Source organism: Loxodonta africana, chromosome 18, assembly GCF_030014295.1.
Source record: "Loxodonta africana isolate mLoxAfr1 chromosome 18, mLoxAfr1.hap2, whole genome shotgun sequence".
NCBI classification, from domain to species: Eukaryota; Metazoa; Chordata; class Mammalia; order Proboscidea; family Elephantidae; genus Loxodonta; species Loxodonta africana.
The window spans coordinates 57,959,938-57,986,574 of NC_087359.1; the positions used below are offsets into that span (position 1 = coordinate 57,959,938).

Below are 26,637 nucleotides of genomic sequence, written 5' to 3' on the forward strand. Positions count from 1 at the left end.
CCTCTTACCCAAGACCATTTGGCCTTCCCTACCCTTTCCCTTTCCCTAGAGCCTCCAGGGAAGGCCTCTGGCCCAGCTTTATGCCCACCAACTGCAAGAAGAAACAGGTATAGCCTAGCTCTTCCCCTGAAAGGACTGGCAACAGCAGGTGCCTCTGTGCTAGTCCCATCAAGCTCAGCTTGGCCTGGGAGCTTATTTTGCTGGAGCCAAAGTATTAAGGTGAGTATGTTCTTCCTGCCTTTGGTAGTTTCCTCACTGAGCACTGAGGGGAGTGAAATAGAGGCCCTCTACATTCTCTCCTAGTTCTAAAATTCTCTTTTAAAAATTGTCAGTCTATGAATGTTTTGTTATAGCTACTTGAACCACGATAAACACTGAAACAAAATTGCTGGACTAATATTTACCGTGAGGATCCTTCTTTGTCTTCCTCTGATGTTGCTCGATGAGCATAAATCTGTTTTGGAAGAAAGCATGATCGTGGTTACCCACCACAATGACCAGTATCTTCAAACCTTTATTCCTTCCTTCCATTGATTTGAAGCTTCATCTTCACTGCTAGATGATGATCTTTTTGAGCACAAGGATTCTATCCTCATTTACCCCCCTTACTCCTCCACAGTACCTAGTTTAGGATCTTGCATATATTTTACTGTATTTTATCGACGGCTTTAGGTAACATTCAACATATAATTCCTAATAAAAACTCGTAAAAGTAGGAAAAGAGGAAACACCTTTCACTTGGTGAAAGTATGCACCAGAAACTTAGACAACAGCATTGCTTTAAAGTTAGGAATAAGGATGCCTGTTAAAAAAAAAAAAAAAAAAAAAAGGATGCCTGTTACCACTGCTACTATTCAACATTGCTTGAAGGTACTAATCAAGGCAATAAGAAAAATGAATGGGATGTAAGTGTTGGAAAGATAGAGACAAAACCATCATTACTTGCATGTGAAATAATTTGCCCTACCAAATATCAAATTATGTTGTAAAGCAACTGGAATTAATTAGGCGATACTGGTACAGGAAAAGACAAGTGGATCATTGGAACAGCACAGAGTCCAGACAAAGGCAGGATTTTCGATCAGCGTGGAAAGAAGGAACCATTCAACAGGAGCTTGTAAAAAAACTGGACATTCACATTCACATGGGGAGAAAAAAGATTCCCAACCTCAGCCATACTAAAACCACCAAACAAAATAAATTCCACATGGACTAAAACATATAACACATATCACGATCTTACAAAAGTAATAGAAGAAAATACAGGAGACTGTCTTTATGCCGTGAGGTGGCAAAGGCCTCCCTAACAAGACCCGCACCCCATACGCCACGAGGACAGGGTGACAGACGTGATTCCAAGAGTGCAAGCACCTCCTGCTCTTCCCAGCCCTTGCCCCCTTTTCCCCTGGATTCTTTGTCTTTTTGTGATTGATTTATAAAAGCTCCTCTTATATCCAACATATCAATCCTTTCAACGCTTTCCATTCTGTTGCGATGCTTCAGATACTTGGCACTTGTTTTTCTCTTTCAGGAGGCAAAACGGAACAGGCTTCGTAGTCAGGTGACTATCAGTTCTGCTTTTGGTTTTGCCCCGGGGGCTTCATTTGATCTCCTTCATCTGTAAAAGAAGGATGATACTACCTTCCTCCAAGGGTCCTTGTGTCAGACAATATATGTAGTCCAATGTTTGGCATTTAAATCAATGCTGAATTTGCTATTTTGTTGTTGTTAGATGCCTTCGAGTTGATTCCCACTCATGACGACTCCATGTGTGCAGAACAGAACTGCTCCATAAGGTTTTCAAGGCTGTGATCTTTCAGAAGCAGATCACCAGGCCTTACTACCAAGGCACCCCTGGGTGGGCGTGACCTGCCAACCTTTCGGTTAATAGTCCAGCGCCACACAGGGACTCCCTAAATTTGCTGATGGTAGTCAAATGTATCAAAGTTTTTTGCCTGTGGTATCAGGCTTAGAATGCTCTTTCCCACCACAAGATAATAAAAATATGGCTTCTATGTCCTTCTAATACTTTTATGGTTTCTTTTTTTACATTTACTGAAATATGTTTGTTTTAGATGAGAAATATGGATCTGCCGTTATCCCCCCTGCCCCCAATAGTTAGGCCACTGTTCTACTACCATGTACCCACTTCCCCCCAATGACTAGAACTTTAACAGTTAACATTTCAAAAGTGTTAAGAATACATAGGTCTGTCTATTACTGGCCTCTGTCTGCTACTTTAAAAAAATATTATGTTGTATTATTTCTCATTGTGCAATTGCTGTAACGCCTTATCTTTCTTCCCTTGAGCACCATTATTGTCTACTATTTGTAAAACACTGCATGGTTTCAGTCCTCATAAATCTTATGATCTAAGTGGGGGAGAGGATACAAGGAGAACACAGAAATGAATACAAATGTAAGGCTAAACTGAACATAGGAATTAAAAGCAGCACAGGATTTATAGAAATGTCTAAAAAGGAAACACCCACAGGCTGCTTGGAGAAGCAGAGGGAACTGTCTGGGCAATGGCCAATGACTGTCTTCCCAGGTGTCTTGGCAAACTGACCCCATGCTGGTCCTCAGCCTCCTAGGCTTAGAAATCAGACTCTGTCACCACCAAAAGAGAACCAGCATCTTCCTTTTGGGGGCAGTCTCACCTTATCAATATTTCAGGTCTGACCAAAAATCAGAATGCCAAATTATGACTTGGCAGTGAGAAAGACATCTGTTCCACAGACAGGACTTCTGTGCCTACGGGATGAGGGAGCTGTGTCTCTGAGGAGACAGGCCTGTGTGCGCAGTAAAGCACAATCAGAAGGCTACTTGGTGAGAACAGAATAGAACGTAAGGAATCAGCTGAATCCAGGGTTTCATGGAAAGATCTGAGGGAGCCTCATCCACCCATCTCCTCTTCAGGGACAGCTCTACTGGTGGCCCTGACACTTCACATCTGCTGCCCCGGGCTCCATCCCTACTTTTGCGCAATGTTAGGGTGGGCACTGCCCAGGTTGACCTGTTCCTTGCCTTTTCTACAAGGAACTGACCAACCCTCCTGCTGATAGACCTGTTTTTCTTCAGATAGATCAGGAGGCCGTCTGGTCTTTACATATCTCTGTTCTGCTCCATTATGTGTTGATCTTAAACTTTCCCTCCTGAGGGGCCATCTTTTTAAAAATTGTTTACCATAGTTTTAACTTCTCTGGAGAGGGCAAATGTCTCTCTTTGGCCCCCAAGGAATGGCAACACATCTCACAAATGAACCAGGGCCTGGGGGACTGAAGGGTTCAGGGAAGGCTTTGTGAAGAAAGGTGGGCTTGTGTTGTCTTTCGACAGATTCATAGGACTTCAACAGGCAGAGTGAATTAAGGGAATTTTTGAGGGGTAAAAAAGGCACAGACAAAAGTAGGAATGAGCATGGTGTGACTGGGGTAGGGTGAGGGGCTGGAACGTAAGGCTGCTCCGACAGTAGAAAAGGTGAATAGGGAAATTTGGGTGAATTGGCAGGGTACCCTTAAGTTGTCAGCTTGTTAAATATGCTAGCAGCTGTCTGTCAGGAAACAACAAACCATTATATAATTGAACAAAAAGCAAGCAGAACCAAACTGCTTACTGCAATATTTTAACTGAGCCTATTTAGACAATGCCTATACAGTTTCTATGATTTGGAATCTACTCGATGTCAAGGGTTTTTTTTTTTTTTTTTTTTTTTTTTAGTGCACACACTGGAGAAAAAGATGCTAAGTAAATCTAAGGAATCTACAAGGTAGCACTTTTATCTTTTTGTTTTGTCCTTTCTTCCCAGGTTGAATGATCACTCCCTAAGAGTGGACATTTTATATCTTTTATCATCTCAACCAGTAGGGAAAGGAATCAGGGATAGAATGAAAGTGACTGGTGTCTACACCAAATCACTGCCACAGTTTTGGGTTGAAGAAATTTTGCAATCATGTCAACACTGGCCTTCTTAAATTTAGCTTCTCAAAATAGTCTAATGGCTTGCTATCTTGGTTTCAACTGCACCAAGATATCTGGGAGTAGGGTTCCTTTCAAAATCCCTGGAATATACTTTGTAATAAAAGAACCAAGCACACCCGAGTCCTAGTGACTGAAGAGGGATATCAAGTAGTAGCAGGTGGGAAAGTGGCTTTAATTTTCAGTTTGTGGCTTCTGAATCTATTATAAAGACAAAATATATTCTAGAAGCTTGAATTAATTGTTGTCCTTACCTCAATGAGGCAGAAAATTATAATCAAAATCATTACTACCACAGTCACAGATATTGCCAAGATGAGTTTGTGGTTATATCCATATCCTGGAACTTCTTTTGTGAGCTAAAAAATAGGAAGAAAAAAAATTTTTTTTTATTAGAACAAAGAGATGAAAAGGATAAAAGCTAACTATTACGTTTCAAAACCCAATTCTTCCAGGTGAATCTAGCTTATAGGTTCAAAAAGAACATACCAAATCTAATAATCTTACTATTAGGCAATCTTCTTGTACAATTTGTGTGTTAAGTCTTCTTTCTCCTCTACATTAGGAATAGTAGCACCATTCTCTAAATGAACAAAATGGGGGATGATTTTCTTGGCCCAAGTTACTCGGCCAAGATGAGATACAGAGTAGGAGCTTTGATACTCTAAAGGCATGCCCTGAACTCTGATGGAAAAGTCTGAGACTCATGTTTCTGGAGTTTCCTCACCTCACTTGACTCCTGCTCTTTTTGCTCACTCTGGACGTCTGTGCTCTTGTTGATGTAGTTCTCAGTTTTCCATTGGTCTGTATCCCAGTCTGCCTTGGACACCTTAACTTCTTGCTGCTCACTGAGAAGCTTCATTAGGAGGCCTGTTCTGGAGAGGAGCTTGGCACAGGCCAGCTGTACCTGGGGCTCTGAGCAGTCCAGTTTCAGTGTCCGCATAACATGAGCAATGAGCCTTCTCACATCCTTGTTGGGGATGAGGGACTGTAGCTGCTGGTTTAGCTGAGTTTCAAATTGATCCCCCGGGGATGAGAGCAGTGGGAGAGAGGAGCCATGGGGCTTGGAGGGTAAGTCAGGGCCCATGTTCTGGTATTCCCATTGTGTTTCATTTGTTTGTTTAACAGGTGCCATGAAGCTGTCTGCAGTCACAGCAGAATCTGCAGTGGAAGGATCCTTATGGGCAGTGATTTCAGGGGTAGTCTCACCTAGCATAGTAGCATTGTGTACAGTAATGTTTTTTGCAGATGGCCCTGAAAAAGGAAACCATTCTTGAAAAGGATTTTCTGGAGAACTCAGTTCTCCTGAAGATGAAAATGCCTCTCGTGGAGGGGAATTTATGAGGCTCCTCACTGCAGAGGAAGGAGGTCTATTTCTAAGCATCAGCCTACGGACTTTTCTGAGCCTTCGACTCGTTCTGGCCTTTGGTCTTCTGTGAACCACTCGAGAGCGAGATTTATGGTAGATGTAATTTCTTCTGGAATGTGATACTGATATAGGAACCTCCATATTTTTAACTGTAGCATTTGCATCTTCTAAAACAAAAATGGTGTAGGTCAAGCCTTTTGAAAGGATTCTAACCTCAGGTGGGGCTTTTGAAGGAGGAGAGGTAGAAGGCCTGCCCATGGAGTATTGTTTCAGGGAAGAAGAGACTGCTGCCTTATGCTCCTTGCTGGATGAAGGCTCTGTGTTGAAGGAGACTCCCCCTAAGTTCCTTTGCCTCCGCACCATGAGAAGTCGTTCCACCTTCTTTGAAGGTGGCCTTAGGGACCTTCTTGCTTTGGGGGTGTTCTCCATAAATGGCTTGGCCCCTTGTTTACTCCTGATGCTCAGATATTCCATTTCTTGGAAGTGCCTTTTCTTTATGCCCCTTGGCCTCTTAAGGACTCTGTTCACCCTTTGCAGCCTTTTCCTGACACCTGTTCTCTGGATCTTTGCCAGGTGGTTTTCCTGGGGTTGAGCAGTTTCCAATTTCTTTTGAAAGATTTGGCATTTAAATTCGGCACCTGAAAAGTTGGGATACATAAGCATGGCAGTTGTTTCTTTCTTTTTAACCCCATCAATTTTTCTGTGATTTTCTGCATCTAACAAATTCTCCAGAAAATAGAGTTTCCTCAGTTTACTTCTGCAAGTTGCATTGTTGTTTTCGGGCTTAAGAGGGGGATTCCCTGTGTTATTCTGGAAATTGTTCAGGGCCTTTTCTCTATCTTGTACCTTTGAAAAAAGCAGTTTAATGAATGGTAATAATGTCATTTCTATGTGTTCTAGATTTCCCTCTGAGAAATAAGGCAATACGTAATTTAGTGCACTAATAACATCACTTTCATCATTAAAGCCTAGAGGCTCATTCAGGACAGTTGACAAGTTGACACTACTTCTGTCTGAGGATGCAGCTTCTGGCTCAATAGTGAGCTCAGTGCTGGTGTTCTTCTTCCGGGCTTGTAATGCCTTCATAAATGTTCCTTCTGCGGGCCCCAGAGATGCTTCTTCACCTGCCAAAACAGAAAGACTATGATTGATAATGAAAGGCAGATGGGACAGCTTTTTGTCAGTTCATAGCCATATACCCCAGTTGAATAAATGAGAAGTCAACAAAGATTTAAGCGCCATTTAGAGAGGAGAAAAATAAACCCGAACTGAAGTTTATGACTAGTGACAACAATGTTCCACTATGAATATGTCCACTATGTCCACCCTGGTTCTCTTCAAAAATTGGCTACCTACTGAGAACATTCCATAGTGTGAAACACAGTAACTACATTTAGATTATGGAGCTTTGGTGACACAGTGGTTAAGTGCTCAGCTGCTAACCAAAAGGTTGGCAGTTCAAACCTACCAGCCTCTCCACGGCAGAAAGATGTGGTAGTCTGCTTCTGTGAAGATTTGCAGCCTTGAAAACCCTGTGGGGCAGTTCTACCCTGTCCTATAGAGTGACTATGAGTTGGAGTCGACTCAACAGCAACAGGTTATGAGACACAGAAGAGATTGGGCTGGCTGAATTAAATAAGGGCTACATTTCAAGGTCTTGTGTGCTTGGCCAGCTATACTTAAACAGTCTCTGAATCTAAACCTAAGTACAGACCACCATATAACTTTTGCTGCTGGCTCCTGAAAACTACTTGTAATTAACAAACTAGGTGCTTAGACAAGATAAGGGGCTACTTTTCAAGGCCCTTTGTGCTTAACCAGCTCTAAATTACTGATAATCATACTGAGTTGTTTTTCAAGGCCTCACCAGATGCAGAGTGCGGGCAGTAAAGATCAACGTGGCCTATGAATGACCTTCCCCATGAGACAAACATGAACAGGGATCCCTTGCCGGGACTCAAACCAAGATCCAGAGGCATCAGGCATGCACATCATCGCAGAATAAGTCCTGTTCAACACCCCGGCAGCCTTTGTGACAGACTCCATCTTGGTTCCCACAACCTCTGTGAGGAAGTCCATCTTGATTAAATTCTAACTGTGCACACATTTGATTTTCATAATCCCTCCCCTTCTCCTAGAAATCTCCCAACTAATGAATAAAGATAATGCCTTTTTCCCACCTAAAAACTTTTAAGCCCTAAAAAAATCTTTTGTTCACTGAGCGAAAAGAGGCTAGCGTAGGTGGAAATCCCTCTCCCTCTCTCCCTTGTGAGCCTTTTACTTTCTCTCTGTCCCTAATGAACCTTTGTTTCTGTGGAACCTCTGAGCCTCTCCTGGTCATTCTTGGTCAGAAGAAGAACCTCGGCAGGGCTTCGTCTCTAAGTGGGAAGCCTTGCCCTGTAACAGAATTTGGCGACCACAGCAGGACTGATTTTTTCTTCCTCAGACCCAGGTGTGGGGGCAGATAAGGAGACCTACTAAACCCTGATGGATGGACAAGCACCTGCCAGGACACCATTTGTCCTGTATCCCTCCCTCTGGTGAGTAGATCTCTGTGCCTCCTCCTCTCATCTGGGTTTCCATAAGAATAAAGGATATTTCTCTCTGTCTTGACTTGACTGTTGGTTTTCCCTGAGCTTGAGAGTCCTGACCCAACGTTTATGCTGAGGGGCTTGGCCCCAAGATCTGAAACCTGATAAACCAGGCGTGCTTAATAGATATTCTTCCCAGGTTGAGTTGAAAAGCCGCCTGTCTGGACCCACACAATCCAGAGAGTCTCATGAGTGGATTGATTACTTGGCATCTGGGCGGGGCGGGGGGGGCCACCCACAAGACCTGATAGACTTGGTATTCCCCCTCGATTGAAACTTGGTGTCTGCGGTGAGGGAGACTAGCCTCAAAATCCAAGACCTAGTAATGGAGCCTGAGACATGGTAATTCAGACTTGGTACTGTTTGTTTATGGTGAGGGGCTTGACTCCAAGATCCATGAAAACCGGTGTAGTCTGCAGACCTGGTAATTGGCTTTCTCTCTCTTCTCCTCTATCTTACTTTCCTCTCCATTTTATTTTCCTTTGATTAAGTGCCAGCTGGTGGGTGATAGCCCTGGTGTTTTGCCCAGTTAGTGTATTTCTACCAGTTCAGTCCCATTATTACATTTGTGATCACAAAAAGGGACTCTTGGTGACTGTAGATTTTGAGCAGATATATGAGTATGTGATGGCCATTATTTTTGTGTGCCTGGATATTGTCTGTCTCTGGTTCGTGTACCCTGGTTCTGGGGAGTGGATGTAACACCCTCATCCAGTATTGGGGATAAGAGGTATCTGGAAGATTGAAGTGGAGATTCAGATAATGAAAAAAAAAAAAAAAGTGTTAGACCTCACTAAAATCATCCTTGTTTCCCCTCTCCCTTTCTGGCTTGTCTGGTCTGAGTGTTCTCTGTCTGTTCGTCTTATGTGTGAATTTTATGTGTGACCAGGGCTGTCTGACAGGCTGAGATTGCAAGATCATCTCCGTCACCTCTGTCTGTGTCTTATGTGTCATTTATGTGTGATACATGAAATTAACTGGTGAGAAAAATTCGGGTTAAATTAAAAAATACTTACAGAGACGCCTGAGAATTTATTGATTGGGATAAAAAAAGAGATGCATGGGGAGAAGAAATTTTCAGTCTAGACTGGGATTTGAATCACAATACAGAGAACACTGGGCAGAGAGTTAAGATGAACAAAAGAGGTTCTCTCCCAGAGCTGAGAAAGCTCTTGGTTGCAGCATGAGAGACAAATAAATTCCAATGGACCCAAAGAAAATGCTGGTGGTATCAACAACCCGTAAAAATTGGGCAGAATGAGAGATCAAGAGAACAAACCAGGAGATTCAACCCTAGGGTGCATTCTTAAACACTGACATTCTTTTCTTGTAATCAATTAAAGAAAAAGAAAGCTTCAGGAAAAAGAAGAAAGTATAGGGTTAAAAATCTCTTGGCTAATGAGACTGGCCTGCCAAGTATACTCTAACTGAGTTAAGGGAAAGATTTTACAGACCAAATTACCAAGCAGCCTAACTGCTGCCTTGCAGGCTAAAGGCCATCCCCCAAAGAAACAAAGAAAAAGAGAGAGACCAAGGCCACAGGAGCGGAGAAAGCCCCACACCCCTTTAGAAAGAGACCAGTGCAGCTGGTGTAGAAAATAATAACAATAATAACAACAACTTTGTCTTAAATTAAAAGCATCAGTTCCAGGACAGTAAAAGGGAAAGAAATTAGTTATCTTTTGCCTTTCAAAAGTTTTATCTGTCTGACTAACGTTTAATGGTTTAATCATTGATATTTTTAAGAGTTTTAATATTAACTAACATATAAAACAAAGAATTAGGTTTCTTGCTGTTAAAATAAGAAAATTTTCTTTGATTACTGAGTTAAGGAGTTAATCTCTTCTTTGTATAATTTGCTTGAAAAACAAATGCTTAGTCAGTCAATAGAATAAGATTCTCGAGTCGGAAACCAAGCCAAATGGCTTCAGGGAAAAAGCAAAAAAAAAAAAAAAAAAAAAAAAAAATCTAAGGTTTTTATTTTAAGATATTTGGTTAAATAACTAAAGTATCATTTCTTGGTAACTTATGATAAACTTCTGACAAATTTGAAAGCCACAAAATTTTTTATAAGGAAAAAATGCTAATAAGGTTTATTTAACATGATATAAATTACATAGAACATGTTGTTAAAATCAAGAGAAGTGTCTGATTCTCTATGGATTGAAATTTATGTGTTAGTATTTCCTCTTGTGTTTTTGCCTAATATTAGACAGCAAACGATTGCCAGCTTGGTTGAAACTTTATCTTTTGAATCTAGCAATGTCAAAGCCAATGGATTAATTAAAGAATTACTATTCAGATATTTAGAGACTTGATAATTTTGGAATGTTCTGGTATATCCTGACTACATGACATTATGTCTCAAGATGAATTGAAATAACATTAGATTTACTATTCTCTCAAGGAATAGTTTGTGCCTTAATAAATAAATATTATTTTATTTACATAAGTATACAATCCGAGATCTTAGAAAATGTAGTTGCTGCTGAAGCACGTGAAAAAACTAAGATCCTGACTAAGGCTAGAGAACAGATGGGCGATGTTAACCGCCCACAACCAACACATGTTATTTTCAGACTAAGAGGAGAAACAGTCCCTGACACAGAGCCGAACTAAGATTACAATGGAGATAGGAAAAAAAAAAAGGGCCATTTAGTTACATGTGTTATAAGCGGGATTCAAAAGTGTATAGCTAAGCCTGTTAATTAGGATAGGGTGAAAAAAATTACTCAGATAGCAGAGGAGAACCCAGCGGTCTTTCTCACCAGGTTAAATGAGGCTTTTAAGAAATGTACTAACACGGACCCTGAAAAAAAAAAAAAACACGGACCCTGAGAGCCCAGAAAAAAAGACTTTGCTAACTGTGCATTTTATTACCCAGTCTGCAGCAGATATTAGAAGGAAACTGCAAAAGATGGAGGCAGAGCCCCAGACTCCACTCTCACAACTGGTTGAGGAAGCCTTTAAGGTGTTTATTTACAGAGATCTGGCAACAGAGGATAAAATGAAAGAAAAAGGCCCGATTGTCGACAGTAGCACTTTAGAGCCCACCTTGAGGTAACCCTGCAAAATCCTGAAGACCAAAACCTCCATGAGAATTTCTTCAACGGCCAGTGAATATCGAGTCAGACCAATGTGAGTATTACAAAAAGAGAGGCCATTAGAAGGTGGAGGGTCCCGAGCGTCCTAAAACAGAGTGCCCAGTTGACTTCCCCTGGAGGTCAGTTCAGGCAGGACCACTGTGCCTGATGTCCCTCTCAGAAGAAGAGGAAGAGGGGCCATATTGACAAGGCCCAGAAGTCCGCTCAGCTCCGGGCGAGAAGACCATTACTATTTCTGCTGAGAAGCCTTGGGTTACTCTCAACATGGGGAGTAAGGAAATTAAGTTTTCACTACACACGGGAGTTCCCTTCTCTGTTCTGACCCAAAATCCAGGCCCACTCTCTGGTCATGACTGCACAGTCATTGGAGTAGACGAAAAGCCTAAGGTAAGGAATTTTACTTTCCCCCTTTCCTGTGAAGTGGGCCAGAGAACTCTATCCCACTCTTCCTTATATGTCCCTGACTGCCCTGTTCCCTTGCTAGGGAGGGATTTATGAACTAAGCTGGGTGCAACAGTATATTTAGAAAAGGGGGAACTCACTAGCTATAGACAAAAGTCAGAGCTTAGGGCTAGTGCTCATGTTAACTAAAGAGAAGGCTTCTGAGCTTGAGAACCCATCTCCCCAAAATTTTTTAAAACAGGTAAATACAGACGTATGGGTCATCCCAACTCTGGGCCTGACTAAAAATGAAGCTGAGACCCAACACACCCTATCCCTGGAGGAGACAATACCCTCTAAAATCAAAAGCCCAAGAGGGAATAAGACCAGTGTTAAAATATTACTTACTCAAGAGACTACCCAATATACCTAGACTCGCTTACCTCAAGGTTTTAGAGAATATCCTCACTTATTCAGAAATGCCCTAGGTAGAGAATTACAGTTGCCAGGTAGTATATTATTACAATATACAGATGACCTATTAATAGGCAGTCCAACTAAAGAAAGTTCAGAAAAAAAATACTGTGTTACACTTCTTGGGAGAATGGGGATACTGCGTGTCCCCCAAAAGGGCCCAAATCCCTGAACAGCAGGTATACCACCTAGGTTTTATACTGACCCTGGAGAAACAGATACTGGCTTTAGAGCAAAAGAAGATTATCACTGCCCTACTGACACCTACCACCAGGAAGTAGTTTAGGGGCTTCCTGGGTATGGCTAGGTTTTGGCCAAATCTAGATCCCTAACTCTGGCCTTAAAGCAAGACCTTTGTATAAGGCCCTTAAAAGGGAAAAAAGAGCTCTCTTAGATTAGACCCTGGAATGTCAGAAGGCTTCTGATAAACTAAAGGTGGAATTAAAAAAAAAAACAAACAAAAAAACCTTAGGGCTCCCGGATATAAGAAAGCCCTTTAAACTGTTTGTACATGACAAATAAGGGGTCCTAACTCAGGAAACTGGTTCTATAAGCAGGCCAGTAGCTTACTTTTCAAAACAGCTCGACCCAGTGACTCAAGGCTGGCGAGGGTGCCTCCGAGCAGTTGCAGCCAGGGGGCTACTAATAAAGAAGCATCCAAGTTGTCCGTGGGACAATCCACTGAGGTATTAGCTCCTCATCAAGTACAGACAATATTGGCTGAAAAGGAAAAGGAAAAAGGCGCCAAAAGGGGATATACCCAAGAAGGCCCAGGTAAGTCCCTAATCCCCAGACCCAGTGCCGCCGAGTCAATTCCGACTCATAGCAACCCTATAGGACAGAGTAGAACTGCCCCATAGAGTTTCCAAGGAGCGCCTGGTGGATTTGAACTGCCGACCCTTCGTTAGCAGCTGTAGCACTTAACCACTACGCCACCAGGGCTTCCGTTAGGTAGCTAGTCAATGATAAAAAATTCTCTATGCTTCCGAGTCTAGACTATTGGAAGGGATGCATTAGTGAATTTGCTGAGTAAGTGCTTTTATGAAAAAAACTTACATAAAGTGGTTAAACAAGTGGTACTCAATGGTAAAAGTTGCCAAAAAAAAAACTTCAGTCGCACCTGATACTTCGCACCGCCGGCCCCCCCCGCCCTCCCCGCCCCGTAAAAAAAGTCCAACACAGAGGAACCTACTCAGGAGAAGACTGGCAAATAGATTTTACTGTCATGCCTCCATGCCAAGACTGTAAGTTTCTGCTAGTTTATGAAGACCATTTTATAGGACAGATAAAAGCTTTCCCTTTTAGGACTGAGAAGGCTACTGAAGAAGATGGAGGTTTCCCTGAAGAGCTACCAAACTGTACCTGTGAACCAGTAGAAGACCTGAAGTTCCTGTTTAAATGAAAAAAAAAAAAAAAAAGGCACCTCCCAGCAATAGATAAGTATCTACATAGGTGAGGAAAAAGAGTGAAGTCTCCAGAGGGAAACCAGAGCCCCTCACCCTCCTTACTCTCAGAGTGATGGCCCTGATAATGGCCTTGGGAAGAATAACAGTGAGTGTTATTTATAATGCCTACACAATCCAGAATGTAGCCTCTATAGTGAAGGGGATAGCTGAAGATGCCGGGCAGGGACTCAAAGGCCTTGCTACCTCATTAGGCTTTTTGGCCAACATGGTGATGGATCACAGAGCAGTCTTGAACTACTTACTAGTAGAAAAGGGTAGAGTTCGTGCTTTAGCTAATACCCCTTACTGCAAGTACATCTATTCTTCTGGGGAAGTGAAATTGAGGGAAAAAAGGTTGTTAGAACATGCAGCATGGCTTCACGATGTTCTGAAGACTTTGGCAGGGGACATCTGGGCCCAGATCAAGGGATACTTACCCTTGGTCACTTAGGTTTTTACCTTTACTGGGACCTATAGTAGCTATACTTTTATTATTAATTTTTAGACCATGACTTTTTAGTCTCCTTGTAAAGTTTATCTCCTCACGACTTCAACAATTTTAGGTCAAGCTAATGATAATGCAGAGATTCCAACCTATACCCAAAGAAGAGTGTGCTAGCCCTTATATGTATCATTACAAAAGGTAGCGAGAGTCTTTTACTCAGCTAGGGAGGAACAACGCCCCAGTTCAGCATGAAGAAGTTACAGAACCAGAGACCTCCATCCATATTCCCATAAAAATTTATGGGTTTAAAGTCTTTCCGGGGTGAAGCGAGACAGGAAAGAGATTAGACTGGCTGAATTAAACAAGGGCTACATATCAAGGCCTGTGTGCTTGACCAGCTATTATTAAATAGTCTCTGAATCTAAACCTAAGTGCAGACCACCATGTAACTTTTGCTGCTGGCACCCGAAAACTACTTGTGATTAACAAACTAGGTGCTTAGACAAGATAAGGGGCTACTTTTCAAGGCCCTTTGTGCTTTACCAGCTATAAATTAATGATAATCCTTCTGAGTTGTTTTTCAAGGCTTCACCAGGTGCAAAGCATGCACAGTAAAGATCAACATGGCCTATGAATGACCTTCCCCATGAGACAAACATGAACAGGGATCCCTTGCCGGGACTCAAACCAAGATCCAGAGGCATCAGGCATGCACATCATCGCAGAATAAGTCCTGTTCGACATCCCAGCAGCCTTTGTGACAGACTCCATCTTGGTTCCCGCAACCTCTGTGAGGAAGTCCATCTTGATTAAATTCTAACTGTGCGCACATTTGATTTTCATAATCCCTCCCCTTCTTCTAGAAATCTCCACCCATCTAATGAATAAAGATAATGCCTTTTTCCCACCTAAAAACTCTTATAAGCCCTAAAAAATCTTTTGTTCACTGACAGACTGGAGGCTAGCGTAGGTGGAAACCCCTTTCCCTCTCTCCCTCCGAAGTCTTTTAGTTTCTCCTTGTCCCTAATAAACTTTTGTTGGTGTGGAACCTCTGAGCCTCTCCTGGTCATTCTTGGTCTGAAGAAGGTAAGGACCTAGGCAGGTCTTAGTCCTGAGCTGGGAAGACTTGCCCTGCAACAGTTATATTTAGGAATATTCTTTTGGTCCCCAAAGGTCAATTGCCCAGAACTATTAAACCCAAGGCTGGAAGACAAAGATTTCCCCACTAGGGGAGATCCATCTGTAATTTCTCCTCATATTCATATGCCACAAACTGTCCTGCCTCAGATACAGAGAGAGAGGGCAAACCTTCCTCTCTCCACCTTTTCCGTGTATTCACATTCTTGTTGGCATCATAGGTGACTACCTTGAAAGACAGACCTCTGAGGGGAGCAGGGACACAGGTGTTAAAGTTGAGCCTCCAAATCCCACTGCTCATAGCTCCTCATCTGGACACGCCCTTCTCCACCCACCTGCCCAACTCCTTCCCTGGGTCCCTCCTGCCATATATCCTAGTCCCCATAACAGAAGGCTCTATACAGAATGTGTCCACTATGTCCACCTGGTTCGTTTCTGAAATTGGGCAGAAATCTGGGGTATAGCAGGTTAAGAAATTTTTCTCCCCTTGGGTCTGCTAAGACACTTAAAAAAAAATTATTTTATTTTGTTGTTGAGGATATACACAGCTGAACAAACACCAATTCAATAATTTCTACAGGAGCAATTCAGTGACACTGATTACATTCTTCAGGTTGTACAACCATTGTCATCCTCCTTTTCTGAATTGTTTCTCTCGTACTAACATAAACGCACTGCCTCCTAAATTTCCTATCTAATCTTCTAAGACCTCTTGCAAGAGGTCATTGAAAAGACAGGAAAGAAAGAGAAGACCAAGATGGATGTCAGAGGAGACTCTGAAACTTGCTTTCGAACGCTGAGCAGCTAAACCAAAAGGAAGAATGGATGAAGTAAAATAACTGAATAGAAGATTTCAAGGGGCATCTCTAGAAGACAAAGTAAAGTATTATAATGACATGTGTAAAGAGCTGGAGATGCAAAACCAAAAGGGAAGAACACACTTGGCGTTTCTCAAGCTGAAAGAACTGAAGAAAAAATTCAAGTCTCGAGTTGCAATAGTGAAGGATTCTATGGGGAAAATATTAAATGACACAGGAAGCATCAAAAGAAGATGGAAGAAATACACAGAGTCATTGCACCAAAAAGAATTAGTCAATGTTCAACCATTTCAAGAGGTGGCATATGATCAGGAGCTGATGGTACTGAAGGAAGAAGTCCAAGCTGCTCTGAAGGCATTGGCAAAAAACAAGGCTCCAGGAATTGATGGAATATCAGTTGAGACATTTCAACAAATAGATGCAGCGCTGGAGGTGCTCACTTGTCTATGCCAAGAAATATGGAGACAGCTTCCTGGCCAACTGACTGGAAGAGATCCATATTTATGCCTATTCCCAAGAAAGGTGATCCAACCGAATGTGGAAATTATAGAACAATATCATTAATATCACACGCAAGCAAAATTTTGCTGAAGATCATTCAGGAATGGCTGCAGCAGTATATAGACAGGGGACTGCCAGAAATTCAGGCTGGTTTCAGAAGAGGACATGGAACCAGGGATATCATTGCTGATGTCAGATGGATCCTGGCTGAAAGCAGAGAATACCGGAAGGATGTTTACCTGTGTTTTATTGATTACGCAGAGGCATTTGACTGTGTGGATCATAACAAACTATGGATAACACTGCGAAGAATGGGAATTCCAGAACACTTAATTGTGCTCGTGAGGAACCTGTACATAGATCAAGAGGCAGTTGTTCGGACAGAACAAGGGGATACTGATTGGTTTAAAGTCAGGAAAGGTGTGTGTCAGGGTTGTATTCTTTCACCATACCTATCCAATCTGTATGCTGAACAAATAATCTGAGAAGCTGGACTATATGAAGAAGAACGGGACATCGGGATTAGAGGAAGACTCATTAACCACCTGCGTTATGCAGATGACACAACCTTCGTTGCTGTAAGTGAAGAGGAGTTGAAGCACTTAGTAATGACGATCAAAGACCACAGCCTTTCAGTATGGATTGCACCTCAACATAAAGAGAACAAAAATGTTCACAACTGGACCAATGAGCAACATCATGATAAACGGAGAAAAGATTGAAGTTGTCAAGGATTTCATTTTACTTGGATTCACAATCAACAGCCATGGAAGCAGCAGTCAAGAAATCAAAAGACACATTGCGTTGGGTAAATCTGCTGCAAAGGACCTCTTTAAAGTGTTGAAGAGCAAAGATGTCACCTTGAAGACTAAGGTGCGCCTGACCCAAGCCATGGTATTTTCAATCGCATCATATCTATGTGAAAGCTGAACAATGAATAAGGAAGACCGAAGAAGAATTGACGCCTTTGAATTGTGGTGTTGGCAAAGAATATTGAATATACCACGGATTACCAAAAGAACAAACAAATCTGTCTTGGGAGTAGTACAACCAGAATGCTCCTTAGAAGCAAGGATGGCGAGACTGTATCTTACATACTTTGGACATGTTGCCAGGAGGGATCAGTTCCTGGAGAAGGACATCATGCTTGGCAAAGTACAGGGTCAGTGGAAAAGAGGAAGACCCTCAGTGAGATGGACTGACACAGTGGCTGCAATGATGAGCTCAAGCATAACAATGATTTTAAGGACGGCTCAGGACCGGGCAGTGTTTCGTTCTGTGGTGCATAGGGTCGCTATGAGTCGGAACTGACACGATGGCACCTAACAAAAACAACAATCTTCCAAGTCGCTGTCTTCAGTGTGATCCCATATAGACAGTTCTTAAAAGAGCACATGCTCAAAGCGGATATTCTTTACCAGTTAGGCTAAACTATTGTTTGGTTTCAAGAAGACTTCAGGGTATTTTTTTGGTTTAAGGTTTAAAGATAATCTGGGGGCAATAGTTCCAGGGGTTCAGCCAGCCTCAATGGCTCCAGAAAGGCTGGTATCCATTAGAATTTGAAATTCTGTTCTGCATTTTTCCCCTTTTCATCAGGATTGTTCTATTGAATCTTTGATCAAAATGTCAGTCAGGGTAGCTGGGCACCATCCATGCTGCATGCCTAGCTGGAATGTGTAATAAATGGATGGGATAACAGCAATTTCTAGATAAACGTAACGTGAAGTCCCACATGCTAAAAGAGAAAAAGCAACTTTTGTCAGATGACTACTTTCCTTTCATTGTATTTCATGTCTAATACTTTACTTGAGGAACCACCCAAAGCTTCTGACTGCATGAAGGTCAAATGTACCATTGTGCACTTGTGTTTCTTTTCCACAAGAATTAGAAGTATTTTTGGTGGTAGTGAGAGTCAAAGGAGGACTAGAATATCACTGGAAAGGATGAGTATGGGCTTGTGGAGAGCTCAGAACTGGGGACAGGACACCTGGGCACCAGGCTATAGCACTAACACCTCTAATCTTGTTTTTCCTCATCTGTAAAAGATTAACAGTGTCTCTTCTGCCCACCTCTGGGGAGGAAGGGAATAATGGTAATGTTTTGAAAAGCAAGCAGTACTGTTTTTATATAAGTAGCAAAGTGTCTTTTTTGGTTTCTGTTTCTTAATGACTTTTTTGATTTCTTCATGTATGATATTCTTGATGTCATTCCACAACTTGTCTGGTCCTCGGTTATTAGTGTTCAATGCGTCAAATCTATTCTTGAGATGGTCTCTAAATTCAGGTGGGATATACTCAAGGTTGTACTTTTAAGACAGGAAGCAAAGGCCCTGAGATTGGAGGGTGCCTATTTGAGCAATAGCAAAGAGGGCAAGAAGGGGTCCCGATAGTAACTTAAATCAGGTAGCAAGAGACTTCTACTCGGTTAGGCGGGAACAACGCTCCAATCCAGCATGAAGAAGTTATAGAAGCAGAGACCTCCAGCCACATTCCCATAAAGACTTACGGGTTTGAAGTCTCTCAGGGGGGATTAAGACAGGGTGCAAAGGTCCTGAGATTAGAGGGTGCCCGTTTGAGGAATAGTAAAGAGACTGGTGTGGTTAGAGGAGAAATAAGTAAAAGAGACATAGGCTATACTATCAGGGAGGTAATAGGGTGTTGGGTGTGGAACCTAGGGACTTAGTAAGACAGGGAACAGAGGACTTCCCAAATCTTCAAATAAAGTAACAAGAAATGGGCCAGGGCACAGAAACAAAGCCATTCTCCAGAACAATGGGGTACGGTATCTAAAAATAGCCCACAAACTTCTTTAAAGTTGCCTTTCAGAAGCAGCTGGAGAATACCAGTCCCAGGGACATGCCCCTGTGACCACTGTGTGACCTTCCACCAGGGGCAGTGAGGGGCTGCAGCCACAGCCAGGGAATCGAACCCAGGGAGCTAGAGACTGTGCAGGCACAACACCCCATAATAAGCCCTGCTACAAATCCCAGAGGCCTCCAGAACAGGAGCCATCTTGGAAAGCTGATGCGCGAGCACCTTAGTTAACATATCCCCACCTGTGCCTATGAATAAACATGAATCTTTTCCCGCCCCAAAACTTTTAAAAACCATGCCCATCTTAATTTTCTTTGGCTTCAACTTGAACTTGTGTATAAGCAGTTCATGGTCTGTTCCACAGTTGGCCCCTGGCCTTATTCTGATTGATAATATTAAGCTTCTCCATGGTCTCTTTCCACAGGTGTAGTTGATTTGATTCCTGGTATTCCGTCTGCAAGGTCCAGGTATATAGTCATCATTTACATTGTTGAAAAAAGGTATTTCCAATGAATAAGTTGTTGGTCTTGAAAAATTCTACCATGTGATATCTGGTGTCATTCCTATCAGTAAGGCCATATTTTCCAATTACTGATCCTTCTTCTTCATTTCCAACTTTCCCAATCCAATCACCAGTAATTATCAATGCAACTTTATTGCATGTTTGATCAATTTCAGACTACAGAAGTTAGTAAAAATCTTCATCTTTGGCATTAGTAGTTGGTGCGTAAATTTGAGTAATAGTCTTATTAACTGGTCTTCCTTGTAGGCATATGGGTATTATCCTATTACTGACAGCGTTGTATTTCAGGATACATCTTGAAATGTACTTTTTGATGATGAATGTGACACTGTTCCTCTTCAATTTGTCATTCCTGGCATAGTAGACCATATGATTGTCCAATTCAAAATGACCAATACCAGTCCACTTCAGGTTACCAATGCCTACAATATCAATCTTTAAGTGTTCCATTTCATTTTTGATGACTTTCAATTTTCTTTGATTCATACTTTGTACATTCCACATTCAGATTATTAATGGGTGTTTGCAGCTGTTTCTTCTCATTTTAAGTTTTGCCACATCAGCAAATGAAGGGCCCAAAAGCTTTACTCCATCCATATCATCAAGGCTGATCCTATTTTAAGGAGGCAGCTCTTCCCTCGTCATATTTTGAATGCCTTCCAACCTGAGGAGCTCAGTTTTTAGCACTATATCAGACAATGTTTTGCTGCTATTCATAAGGTTTTTCACTGGTGAATTTTTCCAGAAGTAGTTTGCTAGGTTCTTCTTCCCAATTTGTCTTAGTCTGGAAGCTCTACTGAAACCTGTCCACAATAGGTGACCCTGTTGGTATTCGAAATACTGTTGACATGGCTTCCAGCACCACAGCAACGCAAGCCACCACAGTACGATCAACTGACAGCACTTAATTGTGCACATGCAGAACCTGTACGTAGACCAAGAAGCAGTTGTTCGAACAGAACAAAGGGATACTGCATGGTTTAAAATCAGGAATGGTGTGCATTAGGGTTGTATCCTTTCACCATACTTATTCAATCTGTATGCTAAGCAAATAATCAGAGAAGCTGAACTATATGAGAGAGAATGCAGCATCAGGATTGGTGGAAGACTCATTAACAACCTGAAATATGGAGATGATACACCTTTGCTTGCTAAAGTGAAGAGGATTTGAAGCACTTACTGATGAAGATCAAAGACCACAGCCTTCAGTATGGATTACACCTCAACATAAGAAAACAAAAATCCTTACAACTGGACCAATAAGCAACATCATGATAAATGGAAAAAAGATAGAAATTGTCAAGGACTTTATTTTACTTGGATCCACAATCAACGCCCATGGAAGCAGCAGTCAAGAAATCGAATGATGCATTTCGCTGGGCAAATCTGCTGCAAAAGACCTCTTTAAAGTGTTCAAAAACAAAAAAGTCACCTTGAGGACTAAGGTGCACCTGACAAAGCCACAGTGTATTCATTTGCCTCATATGCGTGCAAAAGCTGGACAGTGAATAAGGAAGACTGAAGAAGAATCAACACCTTTGAATTATGGTGTCGCTGAAGAATACTGAATATACCATGGACTGCCAGAAGAACCAACAAATCTGTCTTGGAAGATGTATAGGCAGAATGATCCTTAGAAGGGAGGATTGTGAGACTTTGTCTCATATTCTTTGGGTATGTTACCAGCAGGGACCAGTCACTGAAGAAGGACATCATACTTGGTAAAGTAGAGGGTCAGCGAAAAAGAGGAAGACCCTCAATGAGATGCATTGACAGAATAAATGCAACAATGGGCTCCGACACTGCAATGATTATGGGGATGGTGTAGCACTGGGCAGTGTTTTGTTCCCTTGTACATAGAGTTGCTGGGAGTCAGAACCACCTCAATGGCACCTAACAATAACAGCAAAGTGTTATTGTTTATTATTTGTTCCAGGTCACGGTTAGCGGCCCATATTCAGGCTCTCTGGATGTGAAGGTGATCACATTTTGGAACTCATGAAGTTAGTGCCGATAAACTAAAAAAAAAAACAAACAACCCACTGCTGTCGAGTCGATTCCGACTCCTAGTGACCCTATAGGACAGAGTAGGGCTGCCCCATAGAGTTTCTAAGGAGCGCGTGGTGGATTTGAACCACCGACCTTTTGGTTAGCAGCCATAGCACTTAATCACTATGCCACCAGGGTTTCCAATAAACTAATATACAGAAAAAAAACACTTCAAAGCACCTACTTTTTTGTTTTGGGAATAGAAAAGCTTGAGATTCAGAGCAAGTTTAGAGTTGGACAGCCTAAGAATGGAAGTGCCCTCTCATCCATTATGAGATCTGGGTAGCAGCTTCTGGTTATAGGACCAGAAACTCTGAGACTTCAAATACAACCTTTATAAAGCATTATTACTTGTACTCTTTTATGAAATTGCAAACGCAGAAAGAAAACAAACAAAAACGAATCTATACGTGTCCTAAGGCAGGGCATACTTGAGACATAATCCATATGAAATGAGTTTACAAGCCACAATACGCTACCTGAATAAGTTACCATTTTGGGGTAACGCCCAAGCACAGAGCAGGGTACAGAGCATGCAGCCCACTGAGGTCATTCCCCTCCCCTTTGCTTTCCTTTCTCTTGTTCCTTTATGCATGTGGATCAGTAGCATTATTAACTGACTGACCAAACTGAGAATCTGACTTTCAGCAACGGAGTAGTTCTTCCAGCTAGTTACACTGGGACTCTGAATGAATGAAGGAATAAAAATAAAGCATTTACATTGCTAGTCTAAAATTTATCATGAAGCATTTCAGACTCACTGCAACGTGTGCTGTTTATCAGACATTCACTGTCACAACGCAGCTTGACTGTCTTGCAGACAACTTCAATGGTACTTTTAAACTGGCACAGGCAGCATGCCATATGACTAGGTAAGATCCTGTAAACGGAAATAAGGAGAATTAAACTAATGTAAATGGGGTTACTTAAGTAGGTAGAAGTAGGCTAAGGCCACAGGGCTGTGTATGAAGGAGTTCTTTTTTTTTTTTTTTAAATATTGGTGAAAATCTATATAGCAAAACAGACACCCATTTAACAATTTGTACATGTACAATTCAATAACGCTGGTTACAGTCTTCAAGTGCGTCACCTTTTTACCCATATTGTTTCACCACCATGGACTTAGATTGACCACCCTCTATACTTCTTATCTATGCTTTATAGTTACTGTTGTCAATTTGATCACATACAGATAATTCTTTAAAAGAGTGCTATACTCATGGAGAACATTCTTTACTGATGTAGCTAAACCGTTGTTTAGTTTAAAGATAACTTCAGGGAACAATTTTGGGTCACAGTTTGAAGATTTTCTGAGACTGATAGCTACTGGGGTTCTTCCAGTCTCAAGAGGTCAGGTTTGCATTCTGTAAGAATTTAAAATTCTGTTCCAAATTTTTTCCCCTTTTGATCATGATTCCCCTACAGATTCCTTGATCAAAATGTTCTGTAATGGTAGCCAGTTATCATTCAGTTCTTCTGGCCCCGTGGTAAAGAGAGCAGTAGTACATGGAAGCAGTTAGACCTGCTGTCCAGTTCCATGAAGGAGTTCTTGGGGCATATGACTTGGCCACTTGGATGGGGACCAGTTGGTCAATGACTGCTCTTGAATATGGTAAATAAACAGAAGGATAGAGGTGCCCAACAGAAGGGTAAGGATGGCAGTGGGTATGGTATGCCTAGAATAAAGGGGATAGGGATTAGAATTGGCTGACACCGATCTGTAGCTTAATTCAGAAGTATCTCCTCCCAACCTAAACTACTAAGGCATTTCCGTAATGAACTCAAGGGTGGCAGTTTCTCTAATCTCTTCATGGCCTTGGTGGCACATGGCTACAGAGAATGATAGCATTTTCCTTATCTACGTATGGTCATGGAAAGAGAAGACTAAACCCTCTTTCCTAGTATAAACTAAGTGAGAAAGCTGGTTTGCAGATGGGAACTTTGAATATCTGGAGAGGATGGCATCTCGCTGACAAGTGAGGGATCAACACTGGCAGATGCTGCAGGTGGTTGAGGAAGACGAAGCCAGAGCACTGACCTGTAGGCTCTGATGTGGTAAGAAGAATCAAGGAGGTGACCTGACAAAAGCATCTGGAACAGATGGCTAAATGCAGGGCCTGTTTCCATACTCATCTCATGGAGTCCCCTCAAATAGCTTTAGCGTAACAGCACATTTCTATGTAGCCTGCTCTATTGGAGGGGGATGGCACAAATAAGCTTCAGTAAACTGTGTAATAAGGTGTCATAGCAGGGCCCTACAAAAATATTTTTAATGCAAAAATAATAATACATAAATTTGGCCCTTACCTCATAGCATATAGGAAAATTAACTCAAAATGGATCATAGACCTAATTGGAAGAGCTACACAACTATACAACTTCTGGGAAAAAAAGCACAGGAGAAAATATTTGTGACTTTGGGTTATACAAACATTTCTTAGATAAGACACAAAAGAAGCACAAGCCATATACAAAAAAAAAAAAAAAGAAAATTGCTAAATTAGACTTCATCAAAATTAAAAACTTCTGTTCTTCAAAAGATACTTTCAAGAGAATGAAAAGCAGCCACAGGCTGGGAGAAAATATTCACAAAACACACATTTGAGAGAAGGGATATATAATCCAGACGATATAAAGCACTTTTACAACCCAATAATATAAGAAAAATATCCAATACAAAATTCTAACAGATGTGAGCACTTCATTAGAGAAGATACAAATGGCAAATAGGAACATAAATAGACACTCACCATCACCGACTATTAGAGAAGTGCAAATTCAAACCACACTGAGATACTTTACACAACTACTAGTGTGCATGTATTAATAGACAGTATTGGTATATTTGTACTGAGCTGTCTTTACTTTTTTTAAAATCTTATTTGTAAAAACCTTTTTCTTTGCAAATGTACAGAAAAGGTGAAAACTTTTTCAAAGACCGAAATATACATAAACACTGAAAACCAAACCCAGTGCCATTGAGTGGATCCCGACTCATAGCGACCCTATAGGACAGAGTAGAACTGTCCCATAGAGTTTCCAAGGAGCGCCTGGTGGATTTGAACTGTCGACCCTTTGGCTAGCAGCTGTAGCACTTAACCACTACGCCAACCAGGGTTTCTGAAATATAAACATTAGGTAAAATACAGAGCAATAGCAACTCTCATCCACTGCTGGTGGGAAAGCAAAATGGTCAGCCACTTTGGAAAACAGTTTAGCAGTTTCCTATACAGCTAAATATGCCCTTAGCATGTGATATAGCTATCCCTCTCCTAGGTATTTACCGCGAAGAAATGAAATCCTGTGTTTACACAAAGACCTGCGAGTGTTTTCAGCAGCTTTATTCACAATAGCCAAAGGTGGAAACAATCCAGCTGTCCATCAACTGATGAATGGATAAACAAACTGTGGTACATCCACACAACTGGAATACTACTCAGCAAAACAAAGGAATGAACTACTGAAAGATGCAACACCACAGACAAATCTCAGAAGGATTACACTAAGTGAAAGAAGCCAAACATTAAAGGTTCCATACTACATGATTTCATTTATAAGATATTTTGCAAAAGGAAAACAACAGTGATAGGAACAAGATAGGTGGTTGCCAGGGGCTGGTAGCAGCAGGAAGGGATTGATGGCAAAGGGGCACAAGGGGCCTTTTGGGGTGACAGAAATATTCTAACCTTGATTGTGGTGGTGGTTACGTAACTGTATTTATTTGTCAAAACTCCTTGAAGTGTAGACTTAAAAAGGGTGAATTTGATAACATGTAATTAGACCTCAATAAAGTGACTTGACAGCACTGGGTTTTTTTTAAACTGACTTTAAAATGATAAAATAAATCTAAAAAAAAAAGTGAAAAAAAATCTAAGAAAAAAAATGACTTACAGTTTTTCCAACTGGAGTGTCATTATGAGGATGTTTTCAACTGTTGTAAGTGACACTTGTGTTGTTCCCATGTCTCTGAAGGAGAAAGACCAAACGTTCATGATATGAACCCAAAGACAAAAATTCTGTACTGAAAGAGATACTGAAGGACAGATAATTACTTCAATTTTGGCTTCTCTGTAAAACAAGCTAGCTCTAGTTTATTTGCCACAGAAGATAGTTCCAGAAAGCTCTTATGGAAGAAATTCAAGTTTATTTGCATCATCAAATGGATGATGTCAGCACAGAATAGTAGAATTTGTAGTCGTTTACCGTTATCCCACTTCTCATTCCCCTATCGTATTAACCTCTCCTGATTCCTTGTCCTTGTTATAATGTACACCTTAATATCTTTGCTTTTTTGAATAAATGACAGTTCTACATTTATCTGCATATACCATATCCATAGGTGTTCTTCACCACTGCTCTCTTCCCCTGTTGCTGTCCTGCCCAGTACACATCCTTTCTTAATCCATTTCTTAGCCAATAACTTTTTTCAATAACCAAATGAAAATTATGTCTTTTTAGCCTAAATGCAACATACTTAATCTTTGATGAGAGTAAAAGTGAAGAATCGAAATAATCTCATAACCCATGAGATTATTGCAATACTTTCAAATATTTTAATGCTGGCAATTTAAAAAGATATGAATCTTCGACGCTTGTCAGAGGATTATGATAGAGAACTCTGGAAAAATGCAATGGAATTAAAATTATCTGCATTTTCAATAACTTCCATGAACATTTATACTCATTTTTTTTTTTGGTATGGGACTTGTAGGTAAAAAAAATAAAAATCATTTTCTGCCTTAACCTATAAATCGCCCTTGGAATCCATAAAGCACTCTTCCTTTGGGAATTAGAAGATAAGTGGAGAAAGGAAAGAGAGAGAGCGAGAAAAGAAACAAAGAAAAAATACACCAAAGAACTTCAGGAAGAAACCTGTAATCTCATTTGGTCAGAAAACCCTGGAAGTGACTATGCTAGGAGGAAGTCTTTGCTCCATAGGAAATACTATTTCCAGTGTCCTCCATAATTCAAGGTGCTTTCATTTCAGTGTTCACAACTTTAAACAATTCCAT

General features: G+C 41.2%; 1 protein-coding gene across 1 annotated transcript; it reads right to left on the reverse strand.

Annotated features, from left to right (window-relative positions):
• Positions 1–200: 200 nt before the first annotated feature.
• Positions 201–25,554, reverse strand: LOC100670911 (leucine-rich repeat-containing protein 37A3). Its single transcript, XM_064271452.1, has 6 exons — positions 25,517–25,554; positions 22,387–22,505; positions 6,191–6,468; positions 4,703–5,926; positions 4,230–4,334; positions 201–454 (listed from the first exon to the last, which is right to left on the reverse strand). Exons 1-6 carry the CDS (start codon positions 25,537–25,539, stop codon positions 401–403), a joined length of 1,803 nt encoding a protein of 600 aa, XP_064127522.1. The 5' UTR covers positions 25,540–25,554; the 3' UTR covers positions 201–400.
• Positions 25,555–26,637: the final 1,083 nt, after the last annotated feature.